We start from the raw sequence: 15184 nt of genomic DNA on the forward strand, positions 1-15184 counted from the left end.
AATCTATGGAATCATTGTGGATTAAAAGGCCGATACAAAGATGCCGATAGATCAGATATTTCAATTTTTTTAATTTTTTTCTTCTTCTTTTTCTTGTTGTTTCAAGTGGTTTAACATTTCTATTGGGTTTTATTTACCTACAATCATATCAGATGATTTGGATTTTTATTTATTTATTTTTTTTTGTCTATCAGTTTTAATATAAGTGTTTTATTGATCAAATTGTGGATAATTAAATGAATTAAGTTAAAAGTTTGGTTCGGACTGGAAATTTGTTTTTATGTAAACAATTGATTGTTTACAAGCATTTATGTTTAAGTTATTCTTTCAATGACTGACTTTTACAAAAAAGGTTTTTTTTTCTCAATTTTTCTGACTGTCATGATACATGAAAATTTCTTGGAAGAATCGCAAAATTTAATTCAATCAAATTGAATCAATAACTATGGTGCTAAAAGATCCTGGAGAAAAGGTAAGCCGACCGTCTGTCTAACAAAATAATTATGCTGAGAACTGGTATTAATTTTTTGATTACATGCAAGAAACTGTAGCAGTCTCCTGAGAACAATAGATGTACGTTAGTTAATTGTTCAACGTATTTTGATGCTTTTTTCAGCTACTATCCTAACACAAAACTGACCCAATAAAACAAATATTGAGAAAACACGGGAATCTTACGTAAGCGTTCATTTTTAGACTTAAGTAGGGTAATGTCAAAGGGAAATATTAGAAATCTTAGCAAACTTCCAGCGCCGGATTATCGTTATCAGCGCAATATGCTATGTGATTATTAGTGCCAATTATCAGAAAGAACTTTTAGTGGTTGGATCATAGGCAACGACGACTAAAATTAATAATGGTCTCTAGCGAACGTCATTTTTAAAGGAAAATGCGCAAAAAAAGACTGCTCACAATAATGACGCAGCCATTTTTTATATAAAAACACCCTAAAACAAATGAAGTAAAAGATATCAAATCTGCAAAAAAAATCTAAGCAAGGAGGGACCAGATTCTATAACTATCGTAATGATGTACTTGCCACTATAGGTAACATTGTTAAAAGTATCAAAATTTTATGACTTAATCCTGCTCAAGCTAGAGGCTTTAGTCCGAACATTTTGTTCGTCATTAAGCTATCTGATTTGAGAGCTAAAAAACGAATACCTCACCAATTCATCGATACTAAACAAACATTAATTACACACACGATTACTGGTATTCGATTTATTCAAATATTATTTATACACTTGTAAAGTGATCTACAACAAATAGGATATATTGATGGTACAATGTATACATAACGAAACGATGTATTGTCTAGTTTTTCGAATGGAATTTGAATAAAACAAAAACCAACATTGAACAAACAATTTTCAACTTAAAATCGAACATATTTCTCTTTTATTCTTTTTCATTGTTTATAAACCAAACCCTCGACGAAAAATCATCATCGATCTGGTGGGTATACGTATAACGGCCAGAGTGGCTCTTAAAGCAATATCGGATGTTTGAGCTTTATTATTGTCAATTCTTGATATTTTTCTTTTAAAATATTGAAGTATATTACGATTTATGAGATAGTCTGGTCCCTGATGTTTAAAACAAAACTCAGGCGAAAATGTATAGTTTAGCCAAAGAAGAAATTAGAAAAACGATTTCGTTCGGAGACTTGTCCTCATTTTGTTATGAAATTAAAATATTCTTTCAAAATTGAAAGGAACAATTTTTTAAAAGAAAGTAGTGAGAGGACTGTTCTTTTAGCTCGTTGAAATTTTAAAAACTTAGATTCCTTTAGTCGTATCGGTTGACTATTTGATTTAAATCCATCTCGACGTCAAGTCAGGTCGTTTCAGCTAGAAGAACTGTGTCGCTGATAGCTTGAAAAGCGGAATGATTTTGGGGCTATAACCTGCTTTTAGTTGACTAGGTTTAGTGTAATCATAAGTGTTTAATCTCAAGTTTCGCATTCCATTCAGGAAATCGCTTATTATATTTGTAGTGATAAACGATTTCTTAATTATAAGTTATAGCCTGTCATCCACAACTACTGGACTATTAAAATGAATGAAGAATAGGGCATTGATTACATTGATTTTGTGTTTTTACATATTTTTTAAACAATCATAATACAGCTTTTGTACACACAATACGTTCCTCTTAAATACGAAGTAGATTGGTATAATTGTTTACATTTCGACGCCTCTACTCGAACCACTTCAATACTTGCGTGTGGTTAAAATTTCTTTTCAGAGTTATGTGTGGGCAATGTTATTTAATTAACCATTGCATGTGTTAAAGGTGCACTTACGAAGTCAATAAACTTCAATTTTAATTATAACAAAACATTAACATTAACCCAAAAAACGTTAGGACCATTTGAAAAAGCATCTTCATTTTCGGAATGAAGTTTGCAAACCAAAATTTACATTTGAAATTTGAAAGTTTTTAAGGTAATTATAATTTTGTGGTCGGAAAACGAGCCCACCGAAAGATTTTCATGCTTCAGAAACAACATAAGTATTTATTTTCGTCTATTTCCGTCTAAAATCCATCATTAGAAGATAGGTCGATATATGGAATTCTCCCTTATTTTATATTCTCCACCTCTACTCCTAGGTTCTGAAATAAAAGGTTAAGATACTCACGAATGGCTACTGGCAGCTAAATTTTAACAGTTTTTTTTCCATAATCAACAAAAAGTTTTTTACAAGTCGTAGAAAATCTCGCTGCCACCACCTTCGCGATCAACCCAAATGTCTTATTCACTTGTTTATCCAAGAGACTATGAAAAAAGGATATGATCAAATAAGACCAAAGGGTTTTCCAAACTGGCTTAGAAGATATTGGACTGATAGAAGATCTAGTTACTGTTCTAGAGGCCTGAGAACATGCGTAATACGCTGTCATTTTGCCTGACTAAAATTTTTCAAATATTTTTTTTCTGTCGACATTATAACCACCGGGTTAACCTGTTACAGACGGCAATATTATTATCGGGTCTATTACTTCCATCGATCAAACTATGTTTAATCTGTTGATTCCAAATCTTGTACTTCAATTTTTTAACATTCATTTTACTATATAAAGGACAGTATTACCCCGATTTTATTTGAGAATTTTTTCAAAAACCGCCTAACGAAATCGGACGTATTTCCCATTGGATTTTTTATATGTGCCCAAAAAGTTATTCAAAAGTGGAGAATTAGAAGTGTTAAAGTGGTCATAGTTCATCGTAGATGCTATCAAACCCCCATAAGAGCCTATTTCCCCTGAAAGTACGTGAAATTTTTTTGAAAATGTTTTTGGCGTCAGGGTTGAAAAACTTTCTTGGCACACATAAAGAAGTCGAATGGGAAATGCATCCGATTTCGGTAGGTGATTTTTGAAAAGAATCCCTCACTGAAGTTTCACCAGAAAAAAACTTGTTCACTTGCAACGCTCACTATCAATTGTAATCTAAAGGAAAATTAGATGGATTTTCCGCTATATTTCCAAACCATTTTTTTAATTAAAAATTTGTTATTGACTCGTATGCCACTAGATCCGATTAACAAAAACGGAAAGTTAATTAGAAATGTCGAAAAGAACTAACAAGGCATGAGTCTTCCGAGAAGCATTTTCATAAAAAAAATCCGGTTGTGTAAAAGCTATGTGAACAAAAGTATCTACATCAGTCATGTTACAATGTTGGCTATTATTACATTAAGTCATACGCTTTTTCTTCATCACTTAAATACAACAAAAACATGAAAATAACACAATCATAATTACACACCTTTCTGGCGGCTAGTTCCATTATCGTTTGATATAATCTTCAGCAACACTACCCGTAATAGGTACGAGACTATATTCTTGCATTATTTATATACAATACACCTCACTTTTTGTGTTATTAATTTTCTTCTTTTTTTTATAAAGTAAAACAATAATACAAACAATTTTACTTTATTTACATGACTGCGTGATATAGTCGTCGTGTGTATATATACGTATCGATAGACAAAAGGAGTGTGTAAATATATAATTTACGTTAAAGCGCCGCTAGTTTTTTTTTCTTTTTTTCTTTGAAAAGTTTGAGTGATTATGTGTTATGAGTATGAAAATTGAATTGATAGATTTATGTAATAGATACGGAACTATATATAAAAAGATGGTAGGTTATTATACTCGAGATGGACGTTTTTAATGTAGGAGAAGGTTAAGTGATGTTATCAATATTTTTTATATATATGAGAGTGTAGCATAGTAATTAATTGCAAAGAAATAACCAAATTTGGATTAGATGTTCCATTTTTTTTACTTTTTGAAAGTTTGAATGAAAATCCGGGTGGCCCTGGTGTTTTTACGGCTCTCCTGAATATCAACAGCTTTAAAAAAGTTTTATGGTAATCTATCCAATGGTAATATAACAGACTGCAAATTAAGTAGAGAAATGTGGAACTCTAGGGAAGTAAAGTTTCATGATACAGTGGAAACATTTTCGCCGTAAAATTGTAACGAATTGGTACTCTTGAAAGTCAACTGTAACTTCTTTTCGAATTTTTTCGACATTCACACTGTTAAAATAGGGTGTGTATAAACCGTATAAAGAAGCCACAACAGTTTTGATTGTATGTGTGAATCAGTTGAAAAACAGCTGAAGCACATTCATGCTGAAATTTCACCGCCTGACTGTAGTGCTTGTCAAAGACCTTTTTTTGAACATTTTCGAGTTTTCCAAAGTGAGGGTACTCTGAGGGTTCACCTGACTTCGCAAATAATCCAATTGTTAAAAATAAGGATACTAATAGAATATTTAGGGTCTCTAGTAACACTATACCTCCGACAAAACTTTCCGACTCGAAATACAATTTTTTCGGATCGAAAAGTTTCGCGGATGTGGACATTTCCCAAACTTTTTTTGGTGTGTCGACTTTCAAGGGACTATTCCCTTATCTCTAAAGATTAGAAAATGAGTATATGTGCATAGGTAACATCATTTGGATTCATGTCTTTCTGTTAGAAAAAACCATATCAAAGTTCGCGCACGTTTTCCATATTCCATGGGAACAAGGCACTTTCATATTATATATGGTAAATTGGTGGTAGTAGATTACACTATTGTCCATGAACATCCGCCATTGAAATCTATTCGAAACGATTCATTTGCGTATCATTTCACAATATTGCATGCAGCATGCAATCGAAACGATTTTCTATTTTGTGCACCGTTCGAATATTTACAATACACTCGAACTGAAAAGCATCGACGATATGAATGACAAATTTGTGATTTCATTTTGTATTGATGAATGCATTTCCTTTGTCTGCCATAGAGTTAACCTTTTAAAAATGGATAGTCATGGGTTATTGGCATCGTGGACAATAAATAAAAAATAAGCACGGGCTGGCTCTCTTGTATAGGAAAAATGTGGGTTAATATGGTTATGGGTCCTTAGAACTTGTTTTACCCTGATTATTTTTGATTCTCTGGAAGATACTGGACTCTTTATCATTTGTTGTCAATCATCAGAGTGAAGGCGAAGCTCCTGTCAGTAAGTATATTCTCCTTTATTATATAAAAATGTGTGTTAAAACTATTGAAGTAAAAGATTGTGTAAAAGTCAGCTGCAAATGCTTAGATCAAATGACAAAACAGATTCAGATACACAGGCCCGCCGAATGCATACGTAAAGTGATCAGCTTATAATTGGTCTGATATGACAGGTGATAATAAAAGATTATTCCAAGTGACCAATAACCCATGATACAGAAATGGCCATTCTCTAACTGAAAGTGCAAAAGTACAATTGAAGCTTAAGTCTCCATTCTGAGACCGTATGTTGAAAGTGTGAATAAAAACAAACAATTTTAGCCAACAAAACTTATTTTTGGTCACAAAACACACTCGAACATACTTCAAATCGAACACCTTCTGAACAAAACAACTCAAGCACAAGAATGACTGAAGAAAAAGATTTTCCCATTGTCAAATCGATATACCCATCATCCTGAATATATATACATACGGTACACTTATGCAGGCATATAATCGAAAATCATTATGTTGCTCGTTTTGTTAACCCACTCACTAACCCATTATGTTGGTCGTTTTTTTCTTCTCTCAATAGTTTCGAGAAAATCACTTGAAAAGGACTTTTATTTATACATTGATCCCTTTTGTTATGTATCCCGAATATGCGTGGAATTTTTATGGTTTTCTTTTCTAACGATGTCATTTTTTGTGTTGTTGGTTTTTCAGTTGGATACACAATTTATTTACTTTTCGTATAGTTGGCTAAGTGGTGCTGGGCTTAACATTTCCATTCGTCCTATTTATTGTTAGCTAAGACCAATGGTCTCGATGAAAGAAAATAATCCAGAAATGACCAATCGTTATTTTATCAAAAGTGTGCACCATTCAATTATAATTGCAGTTTAACATACTGTTCCATTTAAAAATGTCCATCCGAACAATATTGTCCATAAAGTGCACTTAAGAGGATTTGTTGAATGATTTTCTGATTGTTGTGTTTGTTCTTAGATTTAAGCTGGAATTCAACTTTGCATGCTAATCCTTTTACAATCTTTTTCTTTTCTATGTGCTACCAGGAGGTTTGTTATTTTAGACATGTTGTTTTGTACACTTTACCAACAATTTGAATGTTTAACAGTTGAATGGCATTAATATTGGATCAATTTATTATTTCTAAAAATTTGAGGAAAAAAATACTGTGACGAGCTAAGCCGTTCACTCCCTTTTCTCAGAATATATCCTTTTTTGCATTTAACGCAGTTCTCCAACTTCCGTAGCAGGAAAACATTTTTTTAAATCACTTCCATTGATAAATGCAAAAGACATCGCTTCTGGCATCGTTTTACATTGACGCAAAAATTCAATGAATTAAGAAATCTTCTCGTCACTTTATTTTACTAATTTAAAATTTACTGTTGAGAAGTTACAACTAGACCGAAAATTCAAAATTGTGTCTTCGCAATCCCTATACCTATTCCTCCTTATTATATCTATATGTTACCATCAGCACTGAGACAACTTCAAATCCTTCATGCACATATTCCGCAAAAGACTAGAGGCACAACTGCTTAAGTTTCACATTTAATAAAAACATTCATAGGTTTCACATTACCGAATGAATTAACAATTTCACGTAACATTTTACTGTTTCTGCTTCCATTTGTTACATTTAGTTTTACTCCACCCTCAAACACACAGTTTGTGCGTTCATCGAATAACAACCCGGTGATGATATACTTCGCTGGGGCTGGTAATTCAATTTTCACTTCATTGTTCGACGAACGATCGCATTAAATATAAAGTAAAACTGTACACAGATGGGTGTGTAATTTTAACATTTTTATATGTTTTTCCATTCCATTCTGTATAATCTTCAATTGATTCATTTAAGATCATTTTGAGAACAAATTCGGTGGGTGCGTAATACGTACAAATTGGGTGCATAAATTTTTGTCGGGTTATATTGAATGTATTCAAGGAACAGTTCGTATTTGAGCGGCTGATGGCGATTATTGAATAATTGTAGGGATCGAATAACGTGACATGTGAGTAGTTTTTCTTAATGAATTCAATTTGTTAGACGTAATTTGGTGTATTTCGTTTACAATCTATGAAAGTGTAATAGAACGAAAATTTTTCGTTCGAAAACAGGAGGAGAAGCATAAATAATTTTAAAGTAATTCAGTCACCTAACGTTCACGATTCACGAAAACGTCTACCATCATCTTTCCAAGTACAGTGAGGACTGTTAAATTTTATGAAAGTCATAAAATTACATAAGAAGATTATTGATCTCAAGACAATCCAAATATTGCGGAAGTAGAGTCCAGTGAACTCTGTCAAATTTATACAAATTCAACTAATTTAATCTTTCAAAAACGGCTATTCATTTGTTATCGACGACGGTGACAAAAATAAGCGACGAGCTCAGGCTAAAAACCCTTTTATATACAGTAAAATGATTGAAAAATGAAGTAAGGGATTTTACGTGTTACGGCATGTTTCATTTTCATTTACATTGCCTAATCACGTAAAGCATTGTACTTACGAGGTTCCAAGTTGTTATTTGACAAGTGGGGAATACAGCTCTCCCCTTTGGGTCGGGCTGTAACACCCCACTTATCAAATACACAACTTGGAACCTCGGAAGTAATATACTATTACTTTACTAGTGAGGTAATGTGGCTAGTGAAAACATTTTCCCTCACGATAAGAGAGATCAAATTACTTCACTGGTAATGTACTATTGTATCAATCTCTATGCAAAAAGATACTTTGAACAAAATGAGCAATAGATTGTGTGATTATACGTTTCTTGAACGTTAAAAGGCTACAATTCTGTTTATTTTCAACATTAAAAGAAAAACTTTATTTCAGAAACGAAGGGTTGACAATGGAAAAGCTTAAATTAAAACCAAGGAAAAATAAATGTTTCATCATTCCAGTTCACTGACCGTGTAAGAATAATGGCAAGAACCTACTTTAACGACCCTCACCCTCAGTTACGTACTACAGCGTATATTGGTTCTTCAAATGGATGCGATTGAGGTCGGGCGGGCAATGGTGGTGCATCTTCTAAGTAGTAGTCTACGGTAAAGTTAGTCGTCCTCTTTGTGTTGCCGCTACTTGTGGTCATCGTAGACACTCTCTGTTGTTGCCTCCTATCCATTTGTACTTTTAATTTACAATTTTATAAATAATAATTTCACCACTTACATCATGCTGTTAGATTTGAATGCTTCCTTCAATACGTCATTGATGCAGGACATGCCGTTTGCTTCCTGTGGCTGATTTTTCTTTTTAATAATTTGGTTAAATGTAAAAAAACCGATAGCCCAACCAATCAAGACGCTGATAAAACAGGCGAGTACAGTCATACTTATGATGAGACTTCTGTTCTCGTTATACATCCATGGTTGTTCACCAACTCTAGCCTTCGTGTATGAAATGCAGTCCAGTGGCGAAACGGTTTTTTCGATGGAATCCATCAGACAGAATGTGTATGCTATGTCTTCTTCTAAATCTGTAATTGGTACAGTCCTTCCTGAATTAATCACACATGTTACGTCGTCGCTTGCAATGCGATAAGTTTCTCGGTCGAGTTGTGAAAACCAAATTAACACGGAATTTTCAACTTCCGCTTCGATCTCCAATATTGTATCGCCGTAGACGTTTTCATTAATTCGTAGACCGGATCTTGGTGTTTTAATGGAAACGCTTTTGGATGCTGCACTGTCAGCCGCTTCGTAACAAATTTGGCTGAATTCTTCGGGGATTGATGGTTCCGTTGGAATAATGTGTTCCGTTGTGTTTTCCTCAGTCGGGGTATTTGTTGCAGTCGTTGGCGTTGTGCTTGTTGAAGTCGTTGTGCTAGTTGAAGTCGTTGTGCTTGTTGAAGTCGTTGTGCTTGTTGAAGTCGTTGTACTCCTTGCAGTTGTTGTGGTACCTTCCGTTGTTGGCGATGGAATGTAATCATCACAAAAGTCTGTATCAATAATGTCATAACCTCTGAGGTACAATGGGTTGTTACATTGAAAAGATCCATCGAAATTGCCATTCCCATTCTCTATTAAAGTCAACTTAAAAGGCATAAGGTCACAGTCGCATACCCACTTATTGCCGTCCAAGTTTATTGTCCCTATATTGTTGAACAGTATGTTGTAAAAGATACCATCCGGCAAAGTTTTAATTTGATTGTTTCTTAAATTCAGATATTTCACAGAATTGCTAATTGGATCGAAAGCGCCAGCACCAATTGTTTCAATTTGACAACCGGATAAATCTAAATTTATCACATCTTGTAGGCCGGAAAATGAATTATGGTTTATGGTACTCTTTAGATTGTAACTGTATTTCACAGTCGTCAGCGCTGTTAATGGTTCCGAGCCGGTAAATCCATTAATCCTTATCTCAGACCAACTTGTACTTGATGCTACCAAACTAAAATATTTTAATGTTCCACTCAGAGGGTCTAACACACCATTTCCAATAACGCCCAGCCTAGAAGCTCCTTCAAGAATGAGCTCTTCTAACGACACAAGACCATTGAAGATTCCCGTGACAATTGGATTCACACCCATCGACGGAAAAGTCAATTTTGTAACGGATTCCAAGGCAGTTGAGTTGAACGCATTGGCTTCTATTGTAGAAATGCCATTACTCGTTGGAAACACTAACTCCTTTACCTTCACCGGAGCAGTAAACCAATTTGCCACGACATTGAAATTGGGGTGGGCCACAGAATCCAATGTTAAAATAATTCCATCGGGATGGCAACTCTCACGCTGTTGAAAGAAGTGAAATTGCCTTAGAGTTGGTTAAAAAGAGAACGAGCTCTCTACGCATAATTATGGATTAAACATTCTGACCTCGTTCCATATCTGCCCTAGATGAGCCATAACTTGTTGTGGTGTTTCCGAACCGGTTTGATAAGAAAATGCAGAGGTACACCTAACATCACAAAAATTCGTGCCCCAGGTGCACCCTGCTTCCGTTTTATTTAATATTTGTATTAGAAGGATGGTGAATGTTTCAATAAAAACGCGCTTCAATTTTTTCATTTTTCTTTCTTTTGTCAACGTAGCGAGGTAAACACTTGAACAGTCCAAATATCTAAGCGGAAATAAATATTCGACACAATAACAGCTCGATTTTTCGGATTACTAATTAACCAGATTTATTTGTGTAAGCGATATAGAGAATATTTTCCAATTAAATGTTTGCGTGAATTCGTAAATAAAATAGCGTTGTCTATGCTCTTCACATTATTATATGGCCGATTAGTTTATTATCTTGTTATTTCGGCTATCAATACTCTTTCGAGTATTTCTAAAAACAATTCATTCGATCAATGTATAATTGCCGATTTGTGGATAATTATCAATTCATTACGAACAATGCACGGTAAGGTAATGATACAGTGGCGCCGTAAACAGAGAGTAATTGGTATCTATATCATGAAACTGTGCGTGATAAGGCAGTAGTGATTCTATTGAAAGATCTTATCCCCAAATCGGATGTTCCGGATAGGTTAGCGGAACTTGACTTTGACCCTAAAACCCCAAAATCGACCTCAGTCATTTTTCTATCTCTATTGAGTTAACTGTAGACCATCTCTTAGGCAAGTCGAAATTGGTAGGGTGATCAAAGTTCGAAAAATAGAATTTTCTCGATTCGTACTGTTCCCTTGTACTGTTGAGTAACGGCTGTTAAGTATGGTTTCCACTCAATAAAAAGTACTCCGTGAAAGAGCCGTGAGAGAGCAAGCTGTCGAGTAAACAAAGAAAAAATTGAAAAAAATGCAATTTTGTTACTCAAACGGAGCACTTTCTTGGTAATTGGAAATCAAGCCTAGACTCTTGGTTGGCCACTAAATGTGTTCTAAAAATCACACATCCGGTTTACACATTGGATGAAAACACGATACCAGTCGTTAGAGTTGGGACATACCACTCAGTAGTTTGTCAACATTTGGGGAATTTGATCCATTATTTTGTGTGTCATGTTTGTACATTCTAATGTTGCTGTCGTTGCTGATTTTACTAAAATTTCATCATGTAACTGCTCGACCTTACATTTGTATTGAACCCATCAAGGTCATTACTGCGAAAGCGGCAGGTATCAGGGGGAAACTACTTCGAAAAACGCTGTATCATGACTTTGTGACTTTGTGTGAAGCTGAGCCAATGACTCTGACGTTACGTGTATTTGTATTGCGACTTTGCTGGGACCTGTACCGGAGCGGTTCTCCGCTTAATTACGCATCAAGAAAATCCTATTTTTCAAACTTTATGGTTGTACCTCTCTCAATACCTAAGAGAGATATCTTAAAGACCAGTCTGGCACACGTTTAAAAGAATCGGTTGAAAAGATAAAAAAAGTTTATTATTTTGCCATAGAAAAGCTTTTTACTGCTTCAAAAACGATTGATACAAAAAAGAAAGAAATGTAGAAAATTCGTTTCCGTACCGCCTATGAGTTCTTTTGTGGAACTCTAACAATAACACTCTTCACTTCCGTATAGTTTTGCAGACCATATTCGCCATTTTCCCGGCCATGTCCTGACATCTTGTATCCACCGAATGGCGCTTGGGCGCCCAACACATTGTAAGCATTCACCCTGTAGACATAGGATTGTTGTTAATTTCATGATAATTTTCAAAGAATTTTCATCAAACTAACCAAACTGTGCCAGCTCGGAGACCTTGAACAACGTAATTAGCCTTATCAATGTCTTTGGTGAAGACAGCTGCGGCTAGACCATAATCAGTATTGTTAGCACGTTCAATGACTTCATCCAAATTCTTGAAACGAATCAACTGTTGCACTGGACCGAAAATCTGTAGACGAAATGCGATCGAATAAGTTACAGACAAAAGTGAAAATCCACCAATCTACCTCTTCTCTTGCAATGGTCATATTATCTTTTACATCAGCGAAAACTGTTGGTTCCACGAAATATCCGGGCAAACCTTCATACCGTTTTCCTCCAGCAACCAACTTTGCTCCTTCGTTTTTGCCGCTCTCAATCAACGACAAAATTTTGGTCAATTGTTCCTGATCGACCTGTGGACCCTGTTCGTTATTCAAATCGAATGGATTGCCAACGGTGCGTTTCTTAGCACGCTCAGCACTGCGTTCAACGAATTCGTCGTAGATTTTATCTTCGATGAATGTACGTGATCCGGCGCAACAACATTGACCCATGTTAAAGAAAAGACCGAAATGCGATGTCTCCACGGCATAATCCATATCAGTGTCCGCCAAGATAATATTGGGACTCTTTCCACCCAATTCTAGAGTGACTCTCTTTAGATTACTGTTGCCAGATGCTTGCTGGAAGTGATGAAACATAGGAAACAACGTCATGCCTGTGATGGTAATTGAATTACCTGAATAAGTTTTCCGACTTCAGTAGATCCAGTAAAGGCCACTTTATCAACGTCGCGATGTGACGCCAATGCTGCTCCGGCTTCTCCATAACCAGGCAAAACATTTATTACGCCTTCCGGGAAGCCAGCTTCCTTCGTCAATTGGGCGATGTACAAAGCTGTTAAGCTTGTTTGTTCAGCTGGTTTCAGTACGATTGTATTGCCCGTTGCCAAAGCAGGACCCAATTTCCAGGCCATCATTAAAATGGGGAAATTCCATGGAATAATTTGTGCACAAACACCCACCTATCGATGGACAAATTCATTTTTTCCATCTTTTGGTGAGAAATTCATTTTTGTTATACCGGTTCATGTCTAGTATATACAAAGTAGTCGCCATCCATCGGTATTGTTTTGCCTTGGACTTTATCGGCCCAACCAGCGTAATACCGTAGACTTTTAACCGACATTGGTACTGGAATGGGAACAAGCATAAAATTTGTTTCTAGGAGCTACACTTATATAAGACGACATACCATCAGCATTAAGTGACATCGCGTAAGGTTTGCCATTATCCAGCGTTTCCAAACTCTAGATGGATTCGTTAACAAAAATATTAATCTCTAACGGTACGGTGTGTAATTTAAACGCGAAAAATTGGGATAGGCAACCATACGTCTCATCATTAACAGACAGACTAAAATGTTTCTCTTGTTACGTAAATATAGACAGATGTTTCGATAAATGACTCAAATTGAGTTAGCACTGTATACCCATCTAGTCGCTGTGAAATGTAATTTTCAATGTTTTATCAGGTGATAACAGGCTGGTAACTAAATGATAAAAAGAAGTAGATATGGCCGTGATGGTGGATTTATATCAGATAAAATCTAAGAGACCCGTACGTATTTGTACTGAAGGTTTTGAAAATTTAACTATAAATCTGTGCTCAAAATCATATTTACGTAACCAGGACGGAAAAGTACAGTTTTCGCGTCATGTTTATGGAGGCGAAGCCGAGGTCGATAATCACGCGAAAACGTTACTTTTCATTTTTCACCCGTGTTTTACGTACAATGTTTTCATGTTGAGGGAAACAATGCTTCATTGATGAAATGAGCGGTTTTCGATGCAGATGCAGAAGCATGTTAAATTACTTTTCTCTAAGACACTAATAAAGTCGTTAGACCCGGTGGGAATAATGTACGGGTCTAATGAATAAATATTTGTCACTCATCGGCTTCTATCATCGAAATGATAAGTCAAATCGTAAACAATGGTATAGCCCAGCCAATACATTTTTCGAGAAATTAGCTGAAGTTTCCCCGAATTGGAACAGTTCAATTTTCGGCAGATTTCAACAAATTTAGACAAGCTGTTCGCCGAAAATAGGCTCTGCACGTTATCTTATCAAAAATTTAAAATAGCAAATATTTACCGCAAGATAAACTTTATCTCTCTCCATTAAATCTGCCAAACGGTTAATCAAAACACCACGTTCAGAAGCATCCATTCCTGTACAAAAGTTCTTAATAAACGTATCAGAATAATGTAAAATAAATCTTACGACGCCATGGAGATCCTAATCTGAAATTATGAAACAAGAAAATGAGCGAGGTCAATATTCCGAATGTATAACTTATGCACTCACTTGAATGCATTTCTAGCTGCAGCCACCGCAATGTCTACATCTTGTTTATTGGCCTCCTGGATTTCAGCAATGACTTGTCCAGTAGTTGGATTTATCGTCGGAAAGTTTTTTCCTGATTTGCTTTTATGCCACTCATTGTTGATAAATAGCTACAAGGTCAACCAGTATGATTAGAAAGGTCGAAATACGCAAGTAAAACCAGAGTCAAATCTATCAATGAAACACGTACACCGGTATACAAAACTTCAGGATTAGTTTGCGGAGCCGGCATAGACGACGCAAACCGGTAGTGGTGTCTGAACAAGGAATTGACTACACGTAACATTTTTGGGCGTTTGCTGTTCGCGAAATATTTATGGGAACTGTGAAAAGTTGCTATCAAATCATTAAGAGTTATACCTTGACTTAAAAGTAGAAAGCAGTTCTTATCTCTACCAGATGGAACCTCGTCTCATTTCAGCGACATCTTTGATAAATGCCAGGAGATATGTATGTTAGTGCTGGCAGTTAAAAATATATTCAAAGTGTAGAGACGGTAGAAACAAAATTATTTCCGGGTTAGAATAAAGATGTAAGATACCTCAGTCGGGCCAAGGCTGTAAAGGCTGTAAACTTTGTGGAGGTCACGCGGGAACACACCACATTTGA

General features: G+C 35.4%; 2 protein-coding genes across 3 annotated transcripts; both read right to left on the minus strand.

The window, feature by feature from the left end:
• Positions 1–1365: 1365 nt before the first annotated feature.
• On the minus strand, positions 1366–10783 carry LOC119081008. Of its 2 annotated transcripts, XM_037189689.1 has the most exons (6): positions 10384–10783; positions 9443–10299; positions 8732–9406; positions 8383–8676; positions 1670–1674; positions 1366–1377 (listed from the first exon to the last, which is right to left on the minus strand). In XM_037189689.1, exons 1-4 carry the CDS (start codon positions 10573–10575, stop codon positions 8514–8516), a joined length of 1887 nt encoding a protein of 628 aa, XP_037045584.1. In that variant the 5' UTR covers positions 10576–10783; the 3' UTR covers positions 1366–1377; positions 1670–1674; positions 8383–8513. The 2 variants fall into 2 exon arrangements, with proteins under 2 accessions (XP_037045584.1, XP_037045583.1); XM_037189688.1 differs by having other exon boundaries at positions 8732–10299.
• Positions 10784–11877: 1094 nt separating this feature from the next.
• LOC119081015 (aldehyde dehydrogenase, mitochondrial) lies at positions 11878–14979 on the minus strand. The gene is made up of 10 exons (XM_037189698.1): positions 14766–14979; positions 14537–14685; positions 14453–14472; positions 14324–14400; positions 13422–13476; positions 13251–13360; positions 12907–13191; positions 12413–12850; positions 12197–12354; positions 11878–12134 (listed from the first exon to the last, which is right to left on the minus strand). Exons 1-10 carry the CDS (start codon positions 14859–14861, stop codon positions 11987–11989), a joined length of 1536 nt encoding a protein of 511 aa, XP_037045593.1. The 5' UTR covers positions 14862–14979; the 3' UTR covers positions 11878–11986.
• Between the last annotated feature and the right edge of the window lie 205 nt (positions 14980–15184).

Source organism: Bradysia coprophila, unplaced genomic scaffold (genome assembly GCF_014529535.1).
Source record: "Bradysia coprophila strain Holo2 unplaced genomic scaffold, BU_Bcop_v1 contig_350, whole genome shotgun sequence".
NCBI lineage: Eukaryota > Metazoa > Arthropoda > Insecta > Diptera > Sciaridae > Bradysia > Bradysia coprophila.